Genomic DNA, 26,415 nt, shown 5'->3' with positions numbered 1-26,415 from the left:
CCTCTCAGAGCAGGGACCACAACCAGCCCTTCGCAGGAGTGGCTCTGACAGGAAGACAAGCCTGAGTCTTATACAGTTGATTCCAACTGAACTTGTAAGAATACAGTCCATTTGTGAACTGGGCATTTTCTGTGGACTTCAACTTGTTTCACACAATTTGTAAATAAAAACTTAAAAGAGTTTCAACTTCTTTGACCCCATGAGCATCGAGTTCAACAGTCCCCTCTCAGAAGTAGAAACTTTCAAGGGAGAATTAATTTGAGATCAAGTTACATTTTCATATCCACCAAAAACATATTAAGGCTCAACTGAAATGCACAGTACACTGGTCACCCACTAAGAGTTAAGGAAAATATCAACATCAAAATACCCAGCATCCAACATTTAAAACCACTAAATATAACAAACGTTTTTAACACAGGGATTAAAACACAAATAAACTCATGGCAAAGGAAAACAAATGACCCACAGATTTCTTTCCCACCTCCCACCAAGTCTCATGCACCAGACAAGACAGCTTCACTAACCCTTAGGAAACCAACTGCCAGGTAGATGAAAGCTTTTTTTTTATTATTTTTTTTTAAGATTTTATTTTTAAGTACCCTCTACACCTAACATGGGGCCTGAATTCGCAACCTCAAGATCAAGAATTACACGCTCCACCAACTGAGCCAGGCAGGCACCCCTGGAAGCTGATTTTTAAAACACAGAGCCACATATTTTTAAAGCACATCTCACAGTCAGTTATCACCTGGTGGCAAGACAGTACCCTACTGGGCAGGTGGGAAAGTGCAGGCAGGAGTGAGCGAGCTCACCAGGCCACAGGAGGCTCCTGCCAGCATCTGGGGAGAAGCCACAGCTACTCCCAGGGCTCCTGCGTCTACACAGGGGATAAGGCACGGCTGCAGAGCAGCTTTCTTGCTCAGAGTACTTCGAAGAACTAGGATGGGAGACATGATTTTTCCTCTTTTTGTCTGAAAATGTGCCTTAAAACACTTCACGATGCAGAGTGATTTATCCACTCATCCCACTAACAGACATTCACTGAGCACCTACCAAGAGCCCAATCCTACCTGAACCCTGGGGACTAGGAGAAAAGGAGACAGCACCTGCGTGGATGCCAGGAGGCAGAGGAGTGGGATCTGCAGGAAGAGGAATGAATGGCTGGCATTCCTCAGATCCCTCCAGAAATTTCTCCCCATCTTATCTCTTCAGGAAGGATAAAATGCAAATTAAACAAGGATTTCACAAAGAAGGAGCTTGGGGAGTCTGAGGCTGCACTCAGGGTTGGTGTGATGAGAAAGTCTTTCCCCTTGAGGGGAAGGCCATGGCTCTGCACCAGAACCAAGGATTCACAGCAGGGGGACTACACACTCCCTATCTGAGCAATCACAACTAGGTTCTCTAAGAATGCTTGGCTCTTAAGGGTTTCTTACATTTCTACAAACACACTGAGGAAGAATCTAATTCCTTGATATCACAAGAATAAATATCGGAAAGCTTAATCGTTAGTTACTAAACTGCCTACACCTTTTGCTTGTGAACTAGTCTTCTCGGACAGACAAAAGCTACAAGCACGAGTGAAGAATTAGCATGAAACGGTTAGAACTCTCACTCTGCAGGTTCGGATCCCAGCCCTGCTCCTCATTGGCTGTCTTACCTTGAACAAGTTACGTCTCCTCTCTGTGGCTCAGACTCTACCTCACAGCTAGGAATAAGGAGACCAGACCTCCCAGGCTTGCTGTGAGGATTTAATGAGTTAATCTACACAAAGCACACCAGCCAACTCAGAGGGAGTGCACTAAAAACACTTCTACAATTAAATAACAGAGGAGAGGTTTCCATTCCAAGGGCCATCAGATCATAAAATAAGCCTTTGGAGACAAAAATGAAGCCCGTCCCCTTTCCAAATGTGTGGTTTATGTGTCTGAGTAAAACTGAATTAAATATACACTGTACTAGAAGGTCCAATTCTAACTCTGAGACAAACAAAATGATACAGGGAGGTTGAGCCCCCAAACATACTGTGAGAGAAACCAAGATCAAAATCAGGCCCTTCTGGGGTGCCTGGGTGGCTCAGTCAGTTGGGCGTCTGACTTCGGCTCAGGTCATGATCTTGCAGTCTGTGACTTCAAGCCCCATGTCGGGCTCTGCGCTGACTGGAGCCTGCTTCAGATTCTGTCTCTATCTCTCTCTGCCCCTCCCCTGCTCTATGTGTCTCTCTCTCTCTCAAAAATAAAATAAAAACATAAAAAAACCTTTTTTTTTTTTTAAATAAAAATAAAATCAGGCTCTTATATGGTCAAGAGGCAGCCATGCGGTTTAAGGCTCCAGCCGGCAACTTTTCCTTGGGAGAGGATCCCAAACTCAAAAAGCTAAGTGGTCTTTAAATGCTGCCTGGGCAGAGTGCGCTCTGGAGCCCTGGAACACACTGAGACAGGCACAGCCAATGCAGGACACAGTGGGGACACCTCCCTCTAGCTCCCTGCATAGCCAGGGGTGGGAAGCTGCCACCAACCCCGCCGGCTCATCCCCAAAGGAACCCTGCTCTCACATCAACCAGGCTCACTGTAATAACGTCCTCTCACCCCAGGAGGTTCCACAAAGCCCAGAATCAGGCCCAGAAACCACTGCTGCCGCCCCACCCCCTACTTCCACCAAGAGGAACAAACCGTGGTGGAGTAGCAAAATTGTGGACCCAAGTTCTAGATCTGTGACTTAGCTGAAACCAGGGATAACCATGGGTAAGCCACACACTCCGAGCCATAATTTACTCTTCTGTAAAATGAGGTTGGGGGTGTCTAGGTGGCTTAGTTAGGTGTCTGTGGATTTTGGCTCAGGTCATGATCTCATGGTTCAGAGGGTCCAGCCCCATGCTGGGCTCTGTGCTGACAGCACAGACCTTGCTTGAGATTCTCTCTCTCTCCTCTCTCTGTCCCTCCCCTCACATGCACTTCTCCTCTCCCTCTCTTTCTCAAAACGAATATTTAAAAAAAAAAAAAAAAAAAAAACAACCAGGGGGCCTGAGTGGCTCAGTATCTGAGTGTCTGACTCTTGATTTCGGCTCAGGTTCATGAGTTTGAGCCCCAAGTCAGGCTCTGCACTGACAGCAGAGCCGGCTTGGGATCCTGTCTCCCTCTCTCTCTGCCCCTCCCCTGCTCACACTCCCCCCCTCAAAAATAAACAAACATTATTTTTAAATAAATAAATAAATAAATAAATAATTAAACAAGCAAGCTATTTTCAAAAAAATTTTTTAAATAATAAAATGAGGTTGATAACATTCACCCACCTCTTGAGGGCTGCTGAGCGCCTGTAACAGACAAGTGCAGGAAGCACTCTGAGGTGTGTCATGGCTCACGGCTGACCGGGCGTGGCTGCTGCCTAAGGTGGCAGGAGGGGACTCTGGGGGCCAGGTGTCTGTCTTCCTGAGCTCACAACACACACTGTGCCACATGCTCCGCAGGCCACACAGGTCTTCGACCTCAGGCAGACAGGGAGCCGGCTCACGTAAGACAAGTGGTCACCAAGCTCTTGTGCAGCACGACACCAAGCAAAACACAGCTTGCCCTAACCAGTGTGGAACCACACTCACCAGCTGAAGCTCCAGGTGGTCAGCTGCCTGGCTCTCAAGAAAGACCGGAGTACGACTGTTTCTACTGTTCCACAGAATAGGGTGGAGAAAGGGCAGGAAGGGAAGGGAGAAGCATTCAGTGGGTGATCCCTGAGGGTGGCCACTTATCTGTCTTCCCACTGTGTCCTTCAGTCCCTTGGAGCCTCTCACCTAGCAAGAAGCAGGCGAGGCAGGTAGAGGGACACAAGGTCGGGGCTGCCATCCACCTGAAGTCTAGCCTTCAAGGCTTCACAGATGGCAGGACTCGGCCAACACTGTCTCCGAATCTCACTAACCTGTATCTTCACTGTTAACGCTGTACATACGTCACCACAGGTTATGAAATACAGAATCTTTTCATGGACACAGAAGCTCCGCTTGCTTCCTGCACTTTGGAACTGCCTAAAGGCATACTTCACACACCATTAACTTGATTAACATGAACATCAGGATGTCAGTTACCTCTGGACCGCTGGGCATGAGATTACAATCAGGAGGGCCACTCAGAGGGCTTCCAAAAACCTGGCGAATACCCTATGTTTAAAGCAAGGTGGTGGACACATGCAAGTCTGTTTATGTGTTCATTCTTTGAATTCTCCAAATAATTACACATACCCTTTACAGATACAACTTTAAATACCATTAACATAAAAATAATGAAATGCCATTTTTCTCTACTTCTATAAACGATAACATTTGTTAAGTGCTTACTGTTTGCTATGTGCTCCTCTGACCATTTTATGCATATTACCACGGTTAGTCCCCAAAACAACTGAGGGTGAGGACCGCCCACATCCATTTTTTTTTTTTTTTTTAAAGATGGGGGACCCTGAGGCACAAGGCAGGTCCTTGGCCACAGTTACACACCCAGCAGTGAGACCATATTCAAATCCCACCCCAGTTAGCAACAGGCGTCTCAGATGCTGATATTCCATGTGGGCCAGATAAGTGGGGCCCTCACCTGGCAGGCTCTTCCTGAGGTGTGCTGAGTAATCACTACCATATCCCACGTTAGGCTCAAGTCCTCAATGGACACTGATGATACCACATGGGACCAACAGACCCTTTGAACTTCCTTCTAGGTTCACCAGCTCATTCATTCACATCAAGGACTCAGGATGTGTAATGAGTTTTTGCTAATGAGATGAGTAAACTCATATCTTTCAGACACAGATCCTATGTGGGAGGGAGAAATCATTAACTACCGGGGTGGGGAGGTTCACCATGGAAATCGTATTTCCGCTTTTCAAGACTGCCACTCTGGAGCTATATCAGAAAAACAGCAACATTTCAAAGACAATTAGTCTAATCATATACTTAAGATTTCATTTCACAGCCAAATAACCTTGGATAAAATCTAAAATGAATATGCATTAAAAGCTTTACTATTATTAGTCACAAAACAATAACACACTCTTGCTTTCTGTTTTGCTAAAAATTAATAACTCAACATATTAAAGTTGACAACTAAAAAGACTGGGTTTCTAACCTAAAGGCACATTAATTATATAACACTTAAACATGAACCTCTCGCTGGGAATTAAGTTTATTCAACACACGTTTTCGCCATCATCTAGGCTGGAAATCTGAGTGATACCTAACTTGATCAAAAGCTTACCTCATGATGCCCTAAAAGCCAGGAGGCACCCAGCTGTTTGCTGTCCTACCCAGGGGAGCCAAATGCTGGGGCCTCCTCTTTCCCACTCTCCAGCTACCAGGTCGACCCCATCTCCTTCGAGGAAACCTCCCATGGCCTCCAAGACTAAAAAGTCAAAAGTTAAAAAAAAATCTACAGCATACGGGCACTTCCAATGCCCTACCAATCCCTCTCCTCCAGAATTCCCCTCCTCTCTGTTCTGCTGGGCTGGGGACCCTCAGTACCTCCCACATATCTGATCCAGCTAGCTGTGCCCTCTCCTCCCCCTGTGCCCTTCAACCTTAGTGTGGACAGTGCTGCACTCTGTCCTGCCGGCCCACAGCTCATGCACCGCCAAGTGAACATCTCCCCTGGAGAGGCACAAGATTCCTGAGAGCAGTAAAGGGACCAACAGAAACTTCCCACAGTTCCTAAAAATGTCCTGGTTTTGCCTTCCATCAGTGTTTCCCACACATAAACATATAAAGCACGGGGACATGGATAACTGTTCTAGTAACTCTAACACATCATCCTGTAAGGAAAATGCCAGATTGTGGTCAGACTTGGGATCTTTAGTCCTCGGAAGGTTCTCTCTCCTTGAAATAGGAAAAAACAAAAACAAAAACAAAAACCAGCCCGCAAAATGCCACTGGCCACATGAATAAATGTCACCTAGCAGGAACACCCATCCAGTGGTAAACACTTGTGTGGTTTGCAACAGCAGAAAAGACAGCGATTTCTAACCGAGGATGCCTCCTCTCCTGACAACTGAAAAGGCACTATAAGCAGCTGCCCTCCCTTCCTGGACTCTGTATCTGCAAAATTTGAATGAAGAGTTTCTTACTGGGAACAGTAATGGCCAAGCGAGACCCAGAGACACTGTGTCCCAGTGTTAACGGCTAACTGCCACAGCAGAGCTGCACACCACCATCGGCACACGGGGAAAGATCTATTTTGTCTAGCACGACATTCATCTACACCTCCTCCAACCACCCATTTAGAGGCAGTTGCCAGAAACAAGAGAAGGAGGAATATGGCAAGAAGGGTGCGCAGGCACACCAGTCTGTATTTCACCTTGTCTTAGCCAACTCTGCCCACCTGACGCACACCTTCTGCACACCTCCCGAGACTGGCCCCAGCCCCAGGGCGGGCCCTCGACACCCTGAGGTCTATCTGCCTGTGGCCGGGGGCTGTCACCATCATTTTCTTTGAAGTGCTTTCCCCTTAGACCCCTGCCCTGTTCTCTCTTCCTACCAATTCTTACCTTCATAAAGGTCGTGTATTTGCCGTGTGTAGATGGGAGGAGAAAAAAATGAAATCCACGACTTTCCAAAAATGCTTATCCTCGGAGTTCCAGGCTAGAAAAACACTCCAAACTCTGCTCTGGATTCACTCCACAAGCCCCAAAGAACAGCCCACAAGTTAGACTGCGACTCAAGGCAAAGTCTTCAGACAATGAACAACGGCAGCTTCACCAGAAAGGAAAAAAGCCAGGGGAGCCTGGGTGGCTCAGTCGGTTAAGCAGCCGACTTCGGCTCAGGTCATGGTCTCGCGGTCCGTGAGTTTGAGCCGCGCGGCGGGCTCTGTGCTGACCGCTCAGAGCCTGGAGCCTGTTTCAGATTCTGTGTCTCCCTGTCTCTGACCCTCCCCTGTTCATGCTCTGTCTCTCCCTGTCTCAAAAATAAATAAAAACCGTCAAAAAAAAAAATTTTTTTTTAAAAAGGAAAGGAAAAAAGCCAGAGGAGAACGAATCAAAGCTGACCACCTAATTTTCACAAGGGCCAGGTGACATAACTCCATCCTCTTGCCTGCAAAGAGAGCAGGAAGGCACTGGGCACAGAGGACCTGAGCAGACCGTGGCAAATGCCCAGTGGATCACCGACTCCAAATACTCCAGAGGGGCAGGGGCCTGGCCCGGATTCGAAACCAGTTCTATCAGGGCATTCGGGTTCACTCCGTACCTGGGAACATCCCTGTCCCTGTGCTATCCCAGAAGTGTTCATGCTACCAGAAAGCAGTCGAAACAAGTAGGTACCTGGACCCCATGCCAGCTCTGATCCAGTGTGTAAGTTAGAAGCCCTGCGGGTCCCAGGTATCTTCACATGGAACTCAGGAGTATCCAACTGGGTGAGTATGACAGTGCCTTCCAAAACAGAAATACTGTGGGGGCACCTGGGTGGCTCAGTCGGCTGAGCGTCCGACTTTGGCTCAAGTCAGAATCTCACGGTTCATGAGTTCAAGCCCCGTGTCGGGCTCTGTTCTGTCAGTGCAGAAACTACTTTGCATCCTCTGTCCCCCGCTCTCTGCCCCACCCTCACTTGCACTCTCTCTCAAAAATATGTAAAATATTAAAAAAAAATAGAAATACTGTGGTCATCCTATGACAAAATAACAAGTAACAGAGAGCAGAGCAGGGCCATAGACCTAATTCCAGTCATTAAGACCTAATCCTGTTTTGTCTCACCAGTAATAAGGCACGTGGACCCCTGACAGGATGCACTAGAGACACCCCACCTCTGTGGGATTCTTCCAGATCCAATAACTCCAGTGTCATCACCAAAAACATCAGACAAAACCAAACTGAGGGACAGGCTACAAAATACTTGACCAATACTCTTCAAAAGCATCAAGTTCATGAAAAACTGGATGCAACGAGAATCTGTCCTAGACCAAAGGAAATCAAGGAAACAACTAAATGAACGTGGCTCCTGGATGGGATCATAGAACAGGAGGACAGTGGTGGGGAGTGGGGGCGGCGGGGGGAGGAGGACTGATGAAACCCCAACAGGTCTGCAGTTCAGAGCGTGGCACCAACATTCACTTCTGAGTTTGACAGAAGTGATATGCTGTAAAAATGTTAACATTAAGGGAGGTGGGATGATGGGTTTTATGGGAACTCTGTATTTTTCACAACTTTTCTATATATATCTAAAATTACCCCAAAATCAAGTTTAGTTTATTTATTTAGTTTTAAAGATCTTATTTTTAAGTAATCTCTACATCCTGTGTGGGGCTTGAGCTCACAACCCCAAGATCCAGAGTCCCATGCTCGACCAACTGGGCCAGCCAGGCACCCCAAGTTTATCGGGGTGCCTGGGTGACTCAGTCAGTTAAGCATCCAACTCTTGATTTTAGCTCAGGTCATGATCTCATGGTTTGTGAGTTCAAGCCCTACATTGGGCTCCAGGCTGACAGTGCGGAGCCTGCTTGGGATTTTCTCTCTCCCTCTCTCTCTGCCCCTGCCCTGCTTGGTCTATCAAAAATAAAAAATAAATTAAAATATATTTAAAAAAAAAAAAAAAGTTTTTTTGTGGGGCACCTGGTTGGCTAGTCAGTTGAATGTCTGACTCTTGATTTCAGCTCAGGTCATGATGCCTATCCCAGGGTCGCGGGAATGAGGCCCTGATCATGCTTCACACTGAGTATGGAGCCTGCTTAGGATTCTCTCTCTCCCCACCCCTGCCCCTCTACCCAGCCCCTCTCTAAAATAAAATTTTAAAAACTAAGTTTTAAAAAAATGTTTGTTTGGAGGCTATTTTGATAGCTTCAAGTAAACTTAAGCAATCTGAAGGAAATACACTTAAAGAAAAAAACTAACAGAAAGAGTTAAGAATAAATTTCCTAACACCCCCACCTTCTTTAGCTTGCATCGTCCAAAAGCCTTCTGTTTTTGGAGCAGAGAGGTCTCCCTGCAAAAGTCCTAGGCAAGCACAGCCCTCCTGGTCTTCCCAACGCTAGACATGGCGCTCCCTCCTCAAACTTCCTCCACACTTGGCTGCCCCCTGCTCCCTTACCCTCTGGGTTGCCCTGCCAGGAAAGCCCCGGCTCAGTGCACATAAGTCCACGTTCTTCTGCCCTCCTCTCTGGAGCGGCCCCACTAAGGCTGGCAGAGCAATTCACTGCCCTTGGGGCCAGTCTCCCCTCGGCCCCTGGGGTGGGGCTGTGGCTGGTGGGACTCACAGGGCTGGGGGCACACGCAGGCTGTCCCACACCCGCTGAGCAGCCATCTTTTTCACCCAAGGACTCCTTCAGGCCACGAGTGTGGAGGCCTGGTTCTGTTGAGGTCTCTTCTCCCATCACCAGACCATCCTCACCCCCTTCCACCCGAGACACAAAGCACAGTGCCAGCAGCTTCTGGGCAGGAGACTTTTCTAAGATTAAACAACAACAACAAAAAAAGCATTTAGATTACACGTTTTGTTTTCTTTTTTTAGGAATGAGAATAAAATGCATTCACAAATAAAATCTATATTTAGATACACATTTTTAAAGCTGTATATCTGATAATAACCAGCTATGTACATACAATCAGTAGAAGACTATAATTTTGACGAACGAAAAAAAACCCATCAAAGAAAAATGCCAAACTGCAGGAAGAAAAAAATGAGTTGACAATGGAAAAGGGGGGCAGTAAATCCTGAGCTTCAGAGATCATGCACTGAGAGGACAGATTATTCTCTCAGCCTCCTGTCCAGCCTAAGTCATGGGCCACTCACTGCAGAGAAAAAAATGCAGAAGAGCTCAGGGCTTACCCTCGAGGAAGGAAGCCAGTTAATAATGACAAGAGCCCAGAAACAAGCAGTTATCAAGCTTCTCAGCTTTCCTAGTAAGTTAGCTTGCTACCTCACCTGCCCCCACAGGGTCTGGCTGCCGTGACTCTCCAGATCAGACCTTCCTAAGAGCAGAGCTGAGCAAAACCAGCGTCTGGGCAATTTTCCCAAAGAATGGGCTGGTCCCATCATTTCCCGAAGGAGGAACCCATGCTGCACTTGTTAACGGCCAGTGCTGGCCCATGCTGGGTCTAACGCAACCTGTCACTCCTGCCCTCCTGCTAGGTTGGTGGCTCTCTCACTCACTGAGCATCCATGCGTAAGTGCACGGTGGGAACCTCTAAGACAAGGGGGGCTGCATGGACAACTCCCAGGACCATCAGCCACACAACCATCCGAGGAGGGTGGGGCTTCATGCACCTGGATGAAGAGCTGTGGCACTGGATGTGGTCACACCTAGCCACAGAGCTAATGCCCCTTTTAGGACAGGATACTTTTATAACAGGCCTGGAGAAAGCCCTCACTGACCTCGCCTAAAGCAGCAGAGAAATATGTGCCGTTTCCCCTAAGGGCCCTATATCATAAGAGAATAGCAGCTTGGCTTCTGGGCAGAGAGACTGCTAGGGTGACCCTCATCCTCAGGAATCTTCAAGGAAAAAGTCCTCCTAACGAGAAAGCAACTGCCTTGAGAGTAGCTGTCTCTCGCGCACAGTCCACATCACCGACACTGGCGGCTGGCACTTCTACAGGTTCGGTACTCAGGGTCTGGCTACGCGAGGACAGTGGTCCATGGCAGGACTCGCCCACCACGGCGGCAGTGCCAACATGAAAAGCCTCAGCTCAAATACTGTATGTTTGACGTAAGTAGTTTGCTACTCCAGATTTAACCCAACAGTTGGTCCCCAACCTGCAAGGAGCTATAGTTACGAAAAGAAATGGGTACCTCTGAAATATAACCTTTCAAGGGTCAGGTAAGTGATATAATATACACATGGAAAAAGAGAATATCTCCTTCTTAAGTTGTATTTCCTTAGACAACAGAAGAGTGGAACATGAATCCATGTTTTTAAGCGTCTGACTTCTTCCTGGTTTGGAATGCTTGCAAACGGGGCATTAAATAGGGAACAAACAGTTTCTGATGAAGCCCTCCACCCCTTGAGCATATACAGCTCTAAATGCAAGGGAATCAGAATGTACATGTAGGATTCTGACATGCTTTTAACAAATGGCAAAAATGGGAAGATAAATGGGTATGTGACAAATACTACTGGAAGTCCAGGCATGAGAACCATGAACAGAAAAGATGAGACAGTAACCAAAGCCATCCAGAGCCTCAAAGTTCAGAAAGACAAGGACAAAACAAGGCACAGAACCTGTTTCAGAACTGACTATATAATAAAACTATTGCAGACCAAAGCGGACAGGGATGGGGCAGGGGTGGGTGGGGGCAGGGGTGGGTGGGACACACACAAAGAAGCTGATCACTCAGAAAAGGCTTCACGGTCACCAAGGGGGTAGTTTCCACTGGGGGAATTTCTTCAGGCAAAGAGGAAGAGCCTGAAGAGGAGAAACCGGCAGCTTAGAACACCCTGGACACTACCTGGGCTGTACAGGGCACTCGGCAGGTGCATCCGAGAAGGGACTCTCATCGAGGAGGAGCAAAGGGACAGGCTAGGAGAGACAGGGAAGTCCTAGGAATGCTGGAACTGAGGCACCCTTCCAGCAGTGCTCACTTCCCAGTCACCGAGAAAGGGGGACTAGGAACAAACTGTGTCAATGTTTTCGGCCCTGCCAGGGGAGAGTGTGTGATGAGAATGCGATATGGCCACCCCTTGAGATGAAGCCACTTCCTTCAACTGTAGGGGAGCATCCAGAGCCTCTACTTCAGACTGGGTCTAAGAGCAAGATCTGCAAGGTAGAACCTTTTCCTCCTGGGTGGCACAGAGTTCCCAGGTCCACTGCAGGCTTTGTCCTCCCAGCTTCTCAGAAACAGGGAGGGAGAACAGAAAAGTTAACTCCAGGCCCCTTTTCCCACAGGTACCACGGCAGGTCAAAGCACATAACAACAATTTCTGTAAGGCTTCAAGCTTCCCTGCAAATCTTATCAGCCTTCTCTGACAGCATCCAATATACAGCTGTCGCTTTGAGATACAACTCCCACTGCAGTACAATTAATTCCAAAAGAGAAAAACAGGTTGAAGAATGAGACTTTAACAATGATTTCATTGTAACAGCTAAGCTTCAGCCAGATGAATTCTGAGATACTTCCGAGATGCGCGCGCGCGCGCGCACACACACACACACACACACACACACACACACACACACACAACGCAGCTGCCTGCACATGGGCCTCTCCAGCCTTCTCCAGTGCGGGCAGACCTGCCACCACCAGCTCCACCAACATGCAGAAGGCACACACCTCCAGAACAACCCTGCTTGGCATCCAGACACACCTTCACACATGCCTTTAAATACTGCAATTCCCTGAAGGCTGCAAGCTGATTCAAAGTACAGTGGCTGGTGCAGAGGACACTTGATCTCGTCTGTGGGGCAGAGGAGGTCACTAGGCCACCAGGAACTATGTGCCCACCTTCATCAGGCTCCTGGGCAACACTCCAAATGCAAACCGTCCTTGTCTGCTTTGCGGGCCGTGCGTCCGGGCAGGGGCTGCTGAGGTAGGCCGTGGCCGTCTATTCCGCGCACCGAGATTGCGGTGCGGTCAGTTCTACTTCTGTGGGCCTATGTGCAATCCAACTATTTACACAGAAACCTGAATCGGTTCCTCTGATGAGGGATTTGAAACCCACAAATGTAAATCCTTTATAACAAACTATCTGTCTTAAGACATTCAAAAGGACTTGGAATTTCTTGGAGTAAAAATTTCAGTTTAAGTAAGGAAAATTTTCCAGTCTAAGAGGATGGAAACAGACTCTGTGCAACTACATAAATGCAACCAGTCAAGCGATGAAAACAGATCCCCAAGAACCATCGCGAACCTGAAAGGCCTTTCATATCCAAGGCACTATCAGCAGAACATATTCCCCATCACTCGAAAATACGCACTCTGGGGTGCCTGGGTGGTTCAGTCAGTTAAGCATCTGATTTCAGCTCAGGTCGTGATCTCACGGTTTGGGGGTTCAAGCCCCATGTTGGGCTCTGCGCTGGCAGCGTGGAGCCTGCTTGGGATTCTGTCTCCCTATCTCTCTATCCCGTCCCTACCCACACGCGCACACACGTTCTCGCTCGCTCGCTCTCTCTCAAAAATAAATACATATAAAAGGAAAGGAAAGGAAATCAACTCTGCCTGTCGATTCAGCTAGAGACTGGATACAAAACCGGTTCTCGATAATCCAGCAATGTTTCAAAGGGTCCGGGATTAAACACGACCCAGTTACAGAAGAAGGCACTACTAAAAAGGCCTGAATGATACCCGTCCAAAACTTCCTTTCCACACCAGCACTTCCTCCCCGGTGATTTGCCCTTTGAACCTGCCTTCAAAACAACTGCACTCCTCACCTCTTCGGCCAGCTGTCATCAAAAGGGCAGGGGCAGAGCTCGCACACGTCCGTCCCAGCCCTCACACCTGCTGAGGGAGTCATTTCTGCATCGAATGTTCCTCAGCCACACATGGGATCCCACCAAAGTCCATTTCCACGGAAAATTCTCCTCAGGAAAGGTCCAAGTGCACTGCCAGGGAGGGCTCTCCACACTACCGACTCGGAGGGGACGGAGCGCGCTCACCCCGTTTCCACAGCGGTTCCCCCTTCATCACACCCTCGCCCTCCACGCTCCCAAACCCCACGTCGCGCGACTCGGGGATGAGGACACGGCACGAAGGGAAGACACGCCCTGGGGTCGCCTTTTCTTCCTCACCAAAACTGGGCTACAGGCGGCCTAGAGGCCGAGGCCTGCTCTGAAGAGCTGCCCAGGGCCTCTGCTCAGGCCCCGCGTCTACACAGGCTGCCGCCGCGCTCCCTCCCGCAAGACCCTGTCGGAAGAGGACAAACCCACGCTCCCACCTCTCAGTGTGGGGACCTCACCCTGCCCGCTCTGCAGGGGCGTCGCGGGGACAGAAACACATCACACCGCCCGAGACCACGATGAGAGGGAGCTACCCAAAAAGGCGTGTGGAACTCAGAACCCACTCCTTTCCATGTCCCCCGCTCTCCCAACCGCCTCCCCGCACAGACGTGGCCACGCTCGCAGAAGCGTCTCCCGCTTTACCTCCAGCAAAGTCACTGCAGCCCTGGTCTCCCAGAGGGAGGAATCCGAGCCTCCCCCACTCAGAACAGCGGCCCCCAAACACAGATGAAGCGGAGCCTCTTTCCAAACAGCTGCTTTCTGACAGTGTGAGGCCGAAATGGGCTCCAGGGGTCACAGAGTTCAGCCATCTGCCCCGAGAAACAAGTAAGTGTGCGGTCCTTCCACGTGAAGAGGTCCCTCCTGCCTCCAGCACGGCACCGTCGGGACACTCAGGCACAACCCCGGGAAAGACGTTCTGGGCAGTGGCACCGAGGACCTCCTCAAGCCAAGTGGCGTCCGAGCCCCCCGCCAGGCCGGCCCTCAGGGCCCTCCCCACGCGAGGGGGCAGAGGGGAGCCCGGGGCCCTGCCGCGGCTCAGTCGGTTCAAGAGGCGCTCAGTTTAACAGGTAGATACTTACCCCCCATCCATCGGTCTCCCGGTCTCCACGCCCGTAAAACGGGAACGACACCGACCTCACCCCACCCTGTCAACGGAAATCAAGCAACACGGCGGGAGCTATCTGGAAAAGTGCCTGCTTTTTAAAGTAAGTGTTCAACAGGGGACCCCGGGTGGCTCAGTCGTCTAAGCGTCCGCTCTTGATTTCGGCTCCGGTCGTGATCTCATGCTTCGGTCAGGATTTCAGTTTGTGAGTTGGAGCGTGAAGCCGGCTTGGGACTCTCTCCCTCCCTCTCTCTGCCCCTCCCCCCTCAAAAAAACTAGAGAAAATTTTAAAAAACAAAGTTCGTGCTCAGTACGCGGTATGGACAGCATTCGGCCCACCTGAGGATCCAAGCAGGCTAGGCCACATTCAGACCTCACGGTAGTGCCCCCCTGCTGGCGGCGCACGCTCAGAAAAGTGGCACGATCCACAGCTGGGCCACGGGCTTCTCCCACAGTGCCACCTTGAAAATCCAGACCCGAACTGTCAGAAGCGCCAAGCCTATCTGTCCTCGGATGAAAAAGCCAATGCTGGGGGCACCTGCGCCATCACGGAGGGGAAATACGGCCTATCTTCACCCGGCAGGGGGGACCCAACAAAAGCCTTGCTCCTCTGGCTTCCTGACGGCGGCGAGGTGTCTCCGCCGTACCCAGATTCATTTTCCCTCCATGGATGCCAGCAATTCCGCGCTAAGAAGACGGCTTACTAGAGAAAACTCCCGATATCGACCGCCCATCACGCGAAGGGCCAAGACGGTGAGGAAATGTGCTCTCTGCCCCTTCCGAGGACTCCAGCAAAGTTCGCACCTTGCGCCCCAACAGCACCGCTGTAGGGACGGTTCGTGTTACACGCTTTCTGGGATCGTGCTCACCCCCGGCCTCCACTGAGGCTCGCCAAAAGCCTCTTTCGTGTTTTTGCCTGTCAGCCCAGACACCCCAGGGTACGGCCACATGTCGCAACGGCCAAAGACGGCCCCTTTCCCTTTCACCGTTTTCTGAACTGAACAGGTCCTCCTCTGCGGCTCTGGAGCGTCACCCATCCCTACGGTGTTCTCCGCCTGAAGTCCACTGAGGAGCTGCAGAAGGTTCAAGAACCAGCTGAAGTAACTACAAAATGCGGGGCGGCTCTGTGTTTTAATCTCAGGAGAGGATTTATTCCTTCCGTCAGATTCTCAAAGGGGTACAAGACACCCCCCCCCCCCGGCAAAAAAAAAAAAAAGATTAAGAACCGCCACCACAAAGCTGTACGCTGCAAAACAAGGAGTCGGGTCCATTTCCTGGGTCTTCTTTCATTTAACTGATTTTCCCTTGCCTTTGGAACCTAATTTTGCACCCACTTCTCAGTTGCGCCCAAGGTATAAATCGTGAAAACACCTTCGCAACTCCCCAACTCAAACACCGGGAAAACATCAAAACGCTCAAGATACTTTTAGCAACAGCGGGGGGGGGGGGGGGACGTGGAAACACTTTTAAGCAAAAACATTCAACCCAACAAGTGCTTTTCCCTTTTATTTTCCCCTGAAACCCCTCCTCCCCGTCAGGATCACTCTCCCCCCACCACCAAATCCCCACCCCCGGTAAGCAGGCTCAAGTCCGGCCCCCTTGGGGCTTCCCACTCTCGATGCCGGGGCTGGAGAAGAGCCCCGAGGCAGGAAAGGCACCCGTGGCCGCTCGGCCAGGCCGGGACAGCAGTCTATCACATTCCATCCTAGGCGTGAATTCGGGGGGCCCGGGGCATCAGGTGCTCCGGGCAAGAACTCGTACCTCCTGCTCCGCTGCGGCAGAGGCACTGGGACCCCCCCTTCCAGGTGAAGGCCCAGGGCGGTTCCTCCGCAGACGGAACGAAAGGTAAGTCCAAAGGCTCGGCTCCAGGCCGCGGCGCGCCGAAAACAAACTTTCCAAGCACTTCCACCGCGACAGGCCAGTGACACCTCCCCGGCCTCCCCCGCCCTCCGCGCGTCTGTCAGCGCCCCCGCCGGGCAGGCTCCCGCCGCGCCGGGGTCCGGGCTCCCCGCGACGGCCGAGCAGCGCCCTCACGAAGCCCGCGGTCCTCTGCCCGGCCGCCCGGCCGCAGGTGAGGCGCCGCCCGGCCCTCGGGACCCGGGGTCGCCCCGCCTCACCGGGGCCCGGCGGCCGCCGCGCTTGGCCGGGCGACGGGCCGGCGCGCCCGAGCGGCCGGCGCGCACTCACCAGCTGGCTGGTGGTCCTGGCCATGGGCCCCGCGTCGGCGCGGGCGCCTCCCCCGCAGCGCTGCGCGACTCCGCGCCTCCTCAGCGTCCTCCTCCCCGCGGCGGAGCCCCAGCAATGGCCGCCCTCATCCTGCGCCCGCCCCGCCGCCCGCCGCCCCCGGCGCCGCCCCGCCCCCGCGCGACGCCGGGCGGGACTTCCGCCGCCCCGCCGCTGCCGCCGCCCGCGCCCATTGGCCGAGCCCGCCGTCGCTCCGTCGCGGCTCGGTCAGCCCTGCCGGCGCCTCCGAGCCGCATTTCCGGGTTGGGGCCCGGCGAGCGGGAGAGGCCCGGCCCCGTTTCGGACGCGGGGGAGACCCGCGCGAGCCAATCCGGGGGCCGTGGGGCGGGGCCGCGCGGGAAGAGAGGGGAGCTGTCATCCCTGGCTCCCACAGTGGGAAACTGAGGCTCGCAGGGCCCCCCAACACTCAGCTGGCCAAGGTCACGCCCAAGGCAGCGGCGGGGCTGGGCTCGGACCGGGAGCCGGGCTCTGCGTAAACACCGAGAGACGCAACTTTGCTGGCTACAAAACTGAGAAGTGTTCACAGACGGAAATTTGGGCTGCAAAATCAAATATAAATTTGGAAGAAAACAGTCCCATCGCATCACTGCTGACAGTCCCAGGGACACCTTCAGAACTTTCTTCTTTGCTTATGGTTTGGGGGAGGGGGGTTGTAGTTGTGGATGATAATGATGGTGTTGAATTTTTTTGTAGTTGTTAATGATGATGGTGTTATTGTTGGGTTTTTTTTAGTTGTGGTAAAATATACATAAAATTTAACACCTTAACCATTTGAACACATGCCGTGTGCACAGGTCAGTGGTATAAAGTACATCCACATTGTTGTGACCAGGCTGTCTTAAAAAAAAAATCAGAATCATCTTCGTCACCTCAAGGTTGCATACTTTTAAGTAACCTTTTCTGGGGCGCCTGGGCTCAGTCGGTTGGGCTCTGACTTCAGCTCAGGTCATCTCAACAGTTCGTGGACCTGAGCCCAGCATCCCTGACAGCTCCAAGCCTGCTTGAGATTCACGCTCTCTTCCTCTCTCTGCCCCTCCCCTGCTTGCTCGCTCTCGCTCGCTCTCGCTCGCTCTCAAATATAAACATTAAAAAAAAAATGTTTAATTACAATAAATAAAAAAATAACCTTCTACTCCCAAAAGAAATACGTTTATTTTTTAATAACAATTTAGACAGTACAGAGACTAATTAGATAAATTAATCCATAATCCCACTAACGAGAATTAATTCTTGAATAGCAGTGATAGCTGCTAACGTTGAGCCAGCACTTACTCTTAGTAAAGAATTTTCATGCCTAATCTCTGAACAAGTATCCTTGCTAGTACTGCCCCACTTTTCAGATGAGGAAGCTGAGGCATTCTGAGTTCTGTAACTGGCCCTAGGTCTTGTAGAGCCACAGCCTGGATCTTGATATCCATATGCCAGAGACTATGCGTTAGACCGTCCAGCCTCTACTTGTCCAAACTTTGAGTGTTCTGCACCTTAAAGAACAGTAAAAAAGTAAATGTAACTCCTACTCCCCAAAAGGGCTTATGCAGGTTTGATACTTTTTTCACTTAACACTGTCTTCATTTCATATCCTGTACAGCTCTCCCGCACCTGACTGCCATCTTGCCCACTTCTAAGGACTGCAGAGGACTCCACTGGAGGAAGCCTAGAGTTTATAGACCCATGTATTGATCAAGTTCCCTCCTGACACCGAAGTGGTTCCCAGACGTCTTCCTCGTAGACAAAGCTCTGCGCTTAAATTCAAGCACACCTTTATTTCCTTCGGATAAATTCTTAGCAGAAGGAATTGCTGGGTCAAAGTACAGGGATTCCTCTCACGACTTTTGATACATGCTGCAAACTGCCAATTGCTTACCCCACTCCAGACACTAACCCTCAGTGAACACAAAGACAAGGTCAAAGTAGGTACCAGCTCTTGCCACCAAAGCAAGCCACATTCGATACTTGAGAACACTGGAAACATTCTGCATCATAACCCTTACTTCCTATAAAAATCAGCATATCTGATTTTACCCACAACAGCTCCATGAGCAGTAGGTACTATGACCATTTCTATCTTGTACTTGGGGAAACTGAGGCTTCGGTGCCTTGCCTACTCTCAGCCATAGAGCTACTAGGTCACAGAGCACAGAACTCCAAACCAGTGCTGACCAGCACCACCACCTTGCTCTTGGCCACTGCACTCAGCTGCCTCCCAACAAACCCTTCTTTTGTATTTATTTGAGTCCTCGCAAAGTAATGACAACTTATCCTCAGAGAACGCTGACCATTAGACGTATGTTACTAAATTCTCATCACAATCCTATGAGATACTCAGTATTTATTACCATCTCACATGTGAAATTTGCCAGACTGTACACTAAATGCAATTGTAAATAAATACAGAGCTTTAGAGTCTAAAGAATACACATCAAGAGCGATCTTTCCCAGAAAGTTACCGACTGATGTGCTCCACCAAATGACGCGGTAAACCAAGAAGACGCGAGATCAGGAAACAGGAAAAAAAACAAAACACACAGGAGGGTGGTGAATGAAAGTCCCAGGATCTGTCCATCCAGCAAGTAAGCACTGAGTCTCCCCTCCATCCCAAGCACTGTGCTAGACATTGACAATTCACCAGTGATTAAAACACAAAAATCTCTGCTCTTGTGAGAGTCGGATGCCACTGGGGACTGGGGGGGGGGGGGGGGGGGGGCGGGGAGGAAGGGCAGGGTGGGAGAGACCATCAAATAAGCAAGTCTTATGACATATTAGAAGATAGCAAGTGCCATAGGGGAGAAAGAAAACCAGTGGGGACTCAGGAGTGCCTGGGGATGGGGTGCAATTTTAAAAGACTAATGAGAAACCCCAGGATAAGAGCAGGGAGGAAGCACATTTACAGTCACAGTACAGACGCACTGCTTCAACCGGCAGTTACCATACTCTACCTCGGAGGGACCCAGAGAGGAACGGGGGCCTGAGAGAGCTGAATCCTCATCCCTTGTAACAGAAAGGCAATAGACAGTGACTGTACGTGAGGAGTCAATACATAAAGTACAGGGGTGCCTGGATGGCTCAGTTGGTTGAGCGTCCAACTTTTGATTTCAGCTCAGATCATGATCTCACGGTTCATGAGTTCAAGCCCAGCATCGGGCTCTGCTCTGACAGCACAGAGCCTGCTTGGGATTCTATCTCCCTCTCTCTACCCCTTCCCCACTGGTGTGCCCGCGCTCTTACTCTCTCTATCTCTCTCAAAATAAATAAACTTAAAAAAAAAAAAAAGACAAAGTACAAAACAACGGACATAAACATCAGGAAGAACATTTAAAGAGTAGTAAGCAGGATGTGAGTAACGAGAGGTGAGGTGAGGCAGGGGCTGCTATTATTACAAGTCTGTTTAGAATTCTCTGGCCTCTTGGGGAACCTGGGTGGCTTGGTCAGTTGAGCGTCTGACTCTTGATTTAGGCTCAGGTCATGATCTCAGGGTTGTGGGATCGAGCCCCGAGTCAGGCTCTGTGCCAGACATGGAGCCTGATGCTTGGGATTCTCTCCCAATCTCTCCGTCCCCCCCGTCTCTCCCCGTCCCCCCCTCCTTGCACCTCTCCCCGCCATGTGCACATGCTCTCTCTCTCTCTCTCTCTCTCTCTCAAAAGTAAATAAACATTAAAAAAAAAACCAAAAGGAACTATCTGGTCTCTTCAACACTGATGCAAATAAAAATTAATAAAATGGATGTATCTTCTCTCTGGAAATTGTAAGCAGCTCTCACTCATGACTGTAAAACTGTGCAAGGATGTTTATAACAGCAGAGCTTTAACAAAAAGAAAAAAAAAAAAAGGAAAGAAAAGAAAAAATAACCAGAACATTCATCAACAAGAGAATGGTAAAACACATTATGGGATATTCATCCTGGAGAATTCGATGCAGCTACGGAAAAGAAGAGAGGGAAGGTCTAAGCGAGAGCCCAAAGGCAGAGAAGCAAGTCACAGAATAGGGACCGAGGTCTTCAACCTTTTTTTTTTAGTTAGAGTCGCTCACACCAAAGCAATTCAAAGAGAAACGGGGAGGGGGAAAACCTTGAGGGAAAAGTACACGGAGAAGGCCAGAGCCCACCAGAGCAGCAGGTGCAGTCGGCACCCCTGCCGGCCTCAGGGGAAGGGGTGAGAGGAGAGGGGAAAGCAGGGGAGCAGGCTGCAGGGGCAGGGCAGGGAGGAGCAGTCGAAAGAGGAACCAAGGACAGTGCTTAGTTCTCGTGGGCCCTCAATGGCAGCCAGTGTGCAAGCCAAGGCCAGGCCAGGCCACCCCTCTCTACCCAGGGAGAGGCAGGGCACCCTCTCTGTGAGTCAGGTGTGGCTGCCTGTCCCGGGACAGTGGGCAGCAGGGGGAATGGACTCACCTGGCACTACACAGTTTACTGGCACCCCGGCTGGAGGAAGGAGAGGGACAGCCCATGGCTCTCCTCTCTCCCTACCCTGCCCAATGCCTCTGTCCCTGGTGGAAGGGTGACCCGAGGCCAAGAATGCAAGGCCTGGCTTGACATCGTCAGGTCGTGTTCCACACAAGGAGGAACGGGGGATGCCCATACCATCCTGGGAGGGGCTGGAAGGCTGCCTTATGTACATGGCCTGGAGCCGGGGGAGCCCCCACTGCAAACCGGGCCCTGTGCCCCCCATGGTCCATGGTATTTCACCCATCTCTCGCTCATTCCTCAAACCGTCATGGCACAAGGGAGAAAACCCTGGTCCAGAGGCTGTGGCACTCGCCACACAGCTCGTGTATTAGTTACCTAGCCCTATGTAACAAATTATCCCGAAGCTCAGAGACACGAAACGACAAACCTTTATGATCTCATGGTTTCTGTGGGTCGGGAAGCCAGGAGCAGCTTGGCCGGGTGGTTCTGGCTCAGGGTCTCTCAGGAATGTGCAGTCGAGACATCAGCAAAGGCTGAGTCATCTGGAGGCTTGACGAGGACAGGCGGGACCACTTCCAAGGTGGCCCATTCACTCAGATATTGGTGGAGGCCTCAGTGCCTCACCATGGTGGCCCCTCCACAGAGCTTGCCTGAGTATCCCTATGCTATGGTAGCCGGCTTTCCCCAGAGTGAATGATTCCAGAGAAAGAGAGCACACCAGCATAGAATCCACAATGACTTTTACACCCCAATTGCCAAAGGGATCTACCTCACTTCTCTTACACTCTCACACAAAGGCGCCCAGCACCACATGGGTGGGGGGGAACTCTGCTAGGGTGTGGATCCCCGGAAGTAGGATCGCCGGGGACCATTTTCAAGGCCGGGCACCATAGCTAGCTGAGGGCAGAGCCAGGATTCCAATTCTTCCGGGACGTACGGAGACATGGGGAGAGCCAAGAGAAGAAAGGCACGCCAGGCCTGCACCCCTGGAGGTTTCGAGGCAGGCAGGGAAATCAATGAACACACATCCAGTTAGGAAAACAAGGAGACTCTTCAAAGATGAGAATGTGGTTTCCTGCCTCTGCTCGCTGACTGCCTGGTCACCATACTTAAGCTCCCAAGAGGCGTCCAGCTGCACGTGGACGGACCAAAGGTGCCAACGCCAACAATTTCCCAGCCACCTGGGAAAAATGTCTTCCTGTATAAATTGTGCTCCGTGGGTAACATATTTTAACTAGCCCTAGAGACAGGAAACAAAAAGTTGTGTCAAATCTCAGCCAAGTAACCTTCTTTCCCTAAGTCTCAACTTCCCCAGCTGTAAAATGGGCGGACTCCCAAAACTGGCCAGATCCCAAAGACGGAACCCGTCTGGTGTTAAGCACATCGGGAAATGAGCACTTTCATGCACTGATGATAGGAATGTAGTATCTCCTTCAGACCCAGGCAGTAGGGAGGCCTGGCCGAGGCCCTTCTCTCTGGAAGGAACGTTGGACAGAATAACGGCCCCTCCGAAAACGTCGTCTTGTTCACCCAACCTGTGAATATGTTGTATTACACAGGGAGAGTTATGCCTGCCAATAAGCTGACCTTAAAAGAGGAAGATTATCCCGGATTACCCAGCTCAGCCCAATATAATCACAAGGGTCCTTAAAAGATGGAAGAAACGGAGTCCAAGTTCAGGGGAGACAACACGGAAAACACAACTGGCCCGCACCGGCTTTGCAAAGGCGGGATGCCACGAGACAACCAGTGGAGACGGCATCCGGGAGCTGGACATAGAAGATTCCCCCAGAACCTCCAGGGACAAGCAGACTCTGCCACCACTTCGATTTTGGCCCGCAAGACCTATTCCTGACCCCAACCTCCAGAGCTGCAAAATAAAGGTGTGTTCTTTTGAACCTCTAACTTGTGGTAATTTGTTACAGGGAAAGAAAACTAACACGGGAGGCCCTCCTGTGGCCACACAGAAACCGGGAACCCACGGGGACAAAAGGAGTGCCTACACAGGGTGCGCTTCTGCCTTCTAGATGCACTTGTGCATCTGGGCCCCCAGAATTCCTTGCGCGTCACTCCACGGTCCCTCCTCCTCAGGGCGGTTGGGGTGCTGGGGGAGGAGCCCCACTGGACCGTGGTGGGATCTGCTTAACGTTACGAAGCATCCATCTTGGAGAACACGGAGCACCTTGCTAAAATAGTGACACATTTCGATGTGTCCCCACCCAGGGAGCTTACCATTTCATGCTGCTTCACTAGAAAATACTGAAGAGCAGAACAGTATCAAAAGTACAATTCCAGTTCATAAGACAAATCAAGACACAAACGTAGGGACAGGAACAGGATCACGTTGGAAGGATCGCACCAAGCTCTTCATGGTGGGAGACTGGGAGGCAGGCAAGACTCAGAGAGGGCCACCGCTCAGGGCACGGGGCTGCCCCCCACCCCGGAGCTGCCTGCGGACGACAGGGGCACATGGAGGAGGTCCCAGGGTCCAAGCAGAGCCGACCCCCATTCACCCTCCTGGTGCCACACCTCCTCCCGTACCACCCGCCCCGCCCCCCGCGACCCGGAGCAGGCTCCGAGCTGAGGCGAAGCCGGGACAGGCAGTGGAGCCTGCCCCCAACTCCCCAACGCCAACGAGGGCGGGGAGAGAAGGGGCGCAGAGGGGGGCGGAGAGGAGCCGTGGGGCAAGAGGGATGCACATGGCCGCGACTGGAAGGAGAAAGAAGGGGAGCGGCGAGGCCGGAAGGTGTGCGAAGAGGTAGCCGGGCAGCTTGGGGCGCAGTGGGGTCCGCGGCTCGCCCCGGCACCCCCCCCCCCGCCCCCGCCCCGTGTCGCGCAGTCCGGGGCTCTCGGCTCCGGGTCGGCCCTTTAACCGGTACTGGGTCAGCGAGCGACGCGCGTCCCGGCTGCTTTGCCGCGACGCTTCCCTCCGCAGAGCAATCCTGATTGGCCCCGGCAGAGGCCCGCCCCTTCTGACACTTCAGAGCCCGCCCCCCCAGGGAGGAGCCCCTCCCACAGCAAGTGAGATTCCGCCCCCCCCCCCCTCCGTCCCCCAGCCCTGTGCGCCGCACCTCTTACAGGAGCAGTAGGTCCGCGTAGACCCGGCTCCTGGGCCGCAGACCGCCCCGCGGCGGAGCGGGTCGGACCGGACTCACTGCGCACGCTCTGCCGTTCGCGGCCAGCCCCTGTTCGCGCACGGTTTTCCCCCACCCTTAAGCCGCTTCTCCGGTCTGGACCACCCAGATCCTCTGCACGAATCAGCGCTGGGACCCTGCGCTCGGAGCCTACGGAGACCGAAGCTTCGGAAGGGACGCCTCGGCGCCTGGACTCGAACCTATATGCACTCTGAGCAGTCCAGGACCCTCAAGTGGATGCCTCTGTAGTGTTCACGTGCGGCCGCCAGGCGGCCCTCGCCCCACTCCGCGGACTCACGACGCACCCGCCCCTGCATCGGGTCTCGCCACCACTGGGCCCTCTGTTCCTCCCACTCACGTACAACACAAAGCAAGCCACGAAGGAGGTACGGATGGCGCGCCAGGTCACCTCTCCAAGGACCCCACCTCAATGAAAGTCACCCCCCCCCCCCAGCGTCCGGGTCTACACCCACACTAGAACAAGCACATTTCCACTTCACTTGTCTCCAGCCCCTTTGCCACCCTAGAGCCAGTCCCTCAGGGCCTTCCTGCTGGGGGTCTTACTTAAAATGGCAGCATATTTTCTGTTCAAAACCCAGCAGCCTCAGACTCCAAAGTGGCATGGTGGGCGCCAGGGCTGGAGGAGGGGTAACAAGGATTAGTAATCTAGTGGGAACAGAGCTGCTCTGACGGGCGATGGAGACGTTTTGGAGGCCACGGTGGTGATGACCACACCCCTTTCTGGCGAGGGTGGCCGACTGTCCCACGCAACGCACTAAGCCTCTGCCACTGGATCTCTGTGGGGCGGTTCCCCTGGCCTGGGTGCACGTGCCAACCAGCACCGGCCCCTGCCATCCCTGGTGTCACCCTTGCGGACCAGTAGCACAGTTAGTCCTTCCCGGATGCTCCAGCCAAGAGTCAGCGTGCTGACAGGTTTAAGTGAGGCCCCCCGAGCTGAGCAGGCCAGGCCAAGTCCTCGCTGCGGCACTCACCAGCTCTCGAACTGGGAGCCCCACTTTCCCCGTCCGAGAATGGGGAGGACTCCTCTGGATGTCTGGCAGAGAACGGGTTAACACTGGCAATGCACGTGGAATAAAACCTAGCACCAAATAAGGCAAGTGCCCACTGCTCAGCCTCTAACATATCTGGGAGCACCGCCTGCTCCCTCCCACCAGGGTGAGCTCAGGGAGACCCGCCCTGCCCCTGGATCACTGGTGCAGCCTGCGGGCGCTGGCATGATGCAGGAGCTGGTCAGTGACCTGTTAGGTCTGTGATGTCCCTGCTGCCCACAGGCATGTGGCCAGAGACCCAGCCCCTTGGTACACCGAGAGGTGGCTGCTGTCCCAGGCCTTTCCTGAGCCCTGCCTTACCGTGTTGGCTCTTCCCAGACTGTTCACTCAGCCTGGCACACAGCTGGGGCCAGAGGCTGTTTTTGTCACTTTGGGCCTGGACACGCTTTCTGCAGTGGGCTCTGTGGCAGAGGCAAAAGGGATGGTTGCCGAGCCACACGAGATGGTGACCTGGGACATTTGCCTTTGACCTCCTATTCCAAGAACTTCACCCATTCAAAAGGGGGAAGGCGCGGCCCACCCCAGCACACGAACGGGGACACAATCAATCCCAGGGCTGGGGCTACGCCAACCCTGGATGTCTGATTGCCACATCGCAGCTGCCCTCGTGACCTGCAGGGCTCCCCAAAGCCCACTTGCCTCAAAGCGGCCCTATCAGCCCCTGCTCCCAGCGTGGAGGCACTGCTGCCGGGCCTGGGGGACATGGACGGCCGCGGGATGACACTGACGGGCAAATAGTTGCACGGCTCCAGACACTGGTGATCCCCGAGCTGCCCACCAGCACCAGGCAGGGTCACCCACAGCGGCGCAACCCAGGGGGCACGTGGGATCCCCGGGCCCACCTGCGAGTCGGAGGAGGAGAAAAGGATGTTCAGAAAAGGCCCCAAAGGAAGCCGAGCCTTGATTACCCCGAGGGCTCAAAGAAACAGGGCTGCGTGCTGGGCAAGGAGCGGTGGCCAGGGTCACCTCTGGGCCCCTCGGCCACTGCTTCCTACACTCAGAGCCAGGCAACCTGGAGTCCTCTTGAAGGCCAAGGAGAAACAGCTCGCAGTGTGCTCAGGCCCAGCACCATGGCCTTGGCC

General features: G+C 52.3%; 1 protein-coding gene across 6 annotated transcripts in view; it reads right to left on the bottom strand.

Moving 5' to 3' along the window:
* Nucleotides 1-21,526, bottom strand: part of PDPK1 (3-phosphoinositide dependent protein kinase 1) — a 79,589-nt gene extending 58,063 nt beyond the window's left edge. Inside the window, exons 1-2 of one of the 6 annotated variants that reach the window (XM_053213407.1) lie at nt 21,115-21,526; nt 9,210-9,400 (exon numbers count right to left, since the gene is read on the bottom strand). In XM_053213407.1, the coding sequence (XP_053069382.1) occupies nt 9,210-9,400; nt 21,115-21,412 (489 nt within the window). In that variant the 5' untranslated portion in view covers nt 21,413-21,526. Of the gene's footprint in view, nt 1-9,209; nt 9,401-16,673; nt 16,819-21,114 lie in introns of those variants that run through there. The other 5 variants (XM_053213406.1, XM_027043517.2, XM_053213408.1 and 2 more) reach the window with 5 other exon arrangements.
* Between the last annotated feature and the right edge of the window lie 4,889 nt (nt 21,527-26,415).

Source organism: Acinonyx jubatus, chromosome E3 (assembly GCF_027475565.1).
Source record: "Acinonyx jubatus isolate Ajub_Pintada_27869175 chromosome E3, VMU_Ajub_asm_v1.0, whole genome shotgun sequence".
In the NCBI taxonomy this organism is placed as follows: Eukaryota; Metazoa; Chordata; class Mammalia; order Carnivora; family Felidae; genus Acinonyx; species Acinonyx jubatus.
The sequence above is the reverse complement of the archived record's forward strand: the minus strand, read 5'-3'. Positions and strand labels throughout refer to the sequence as shown.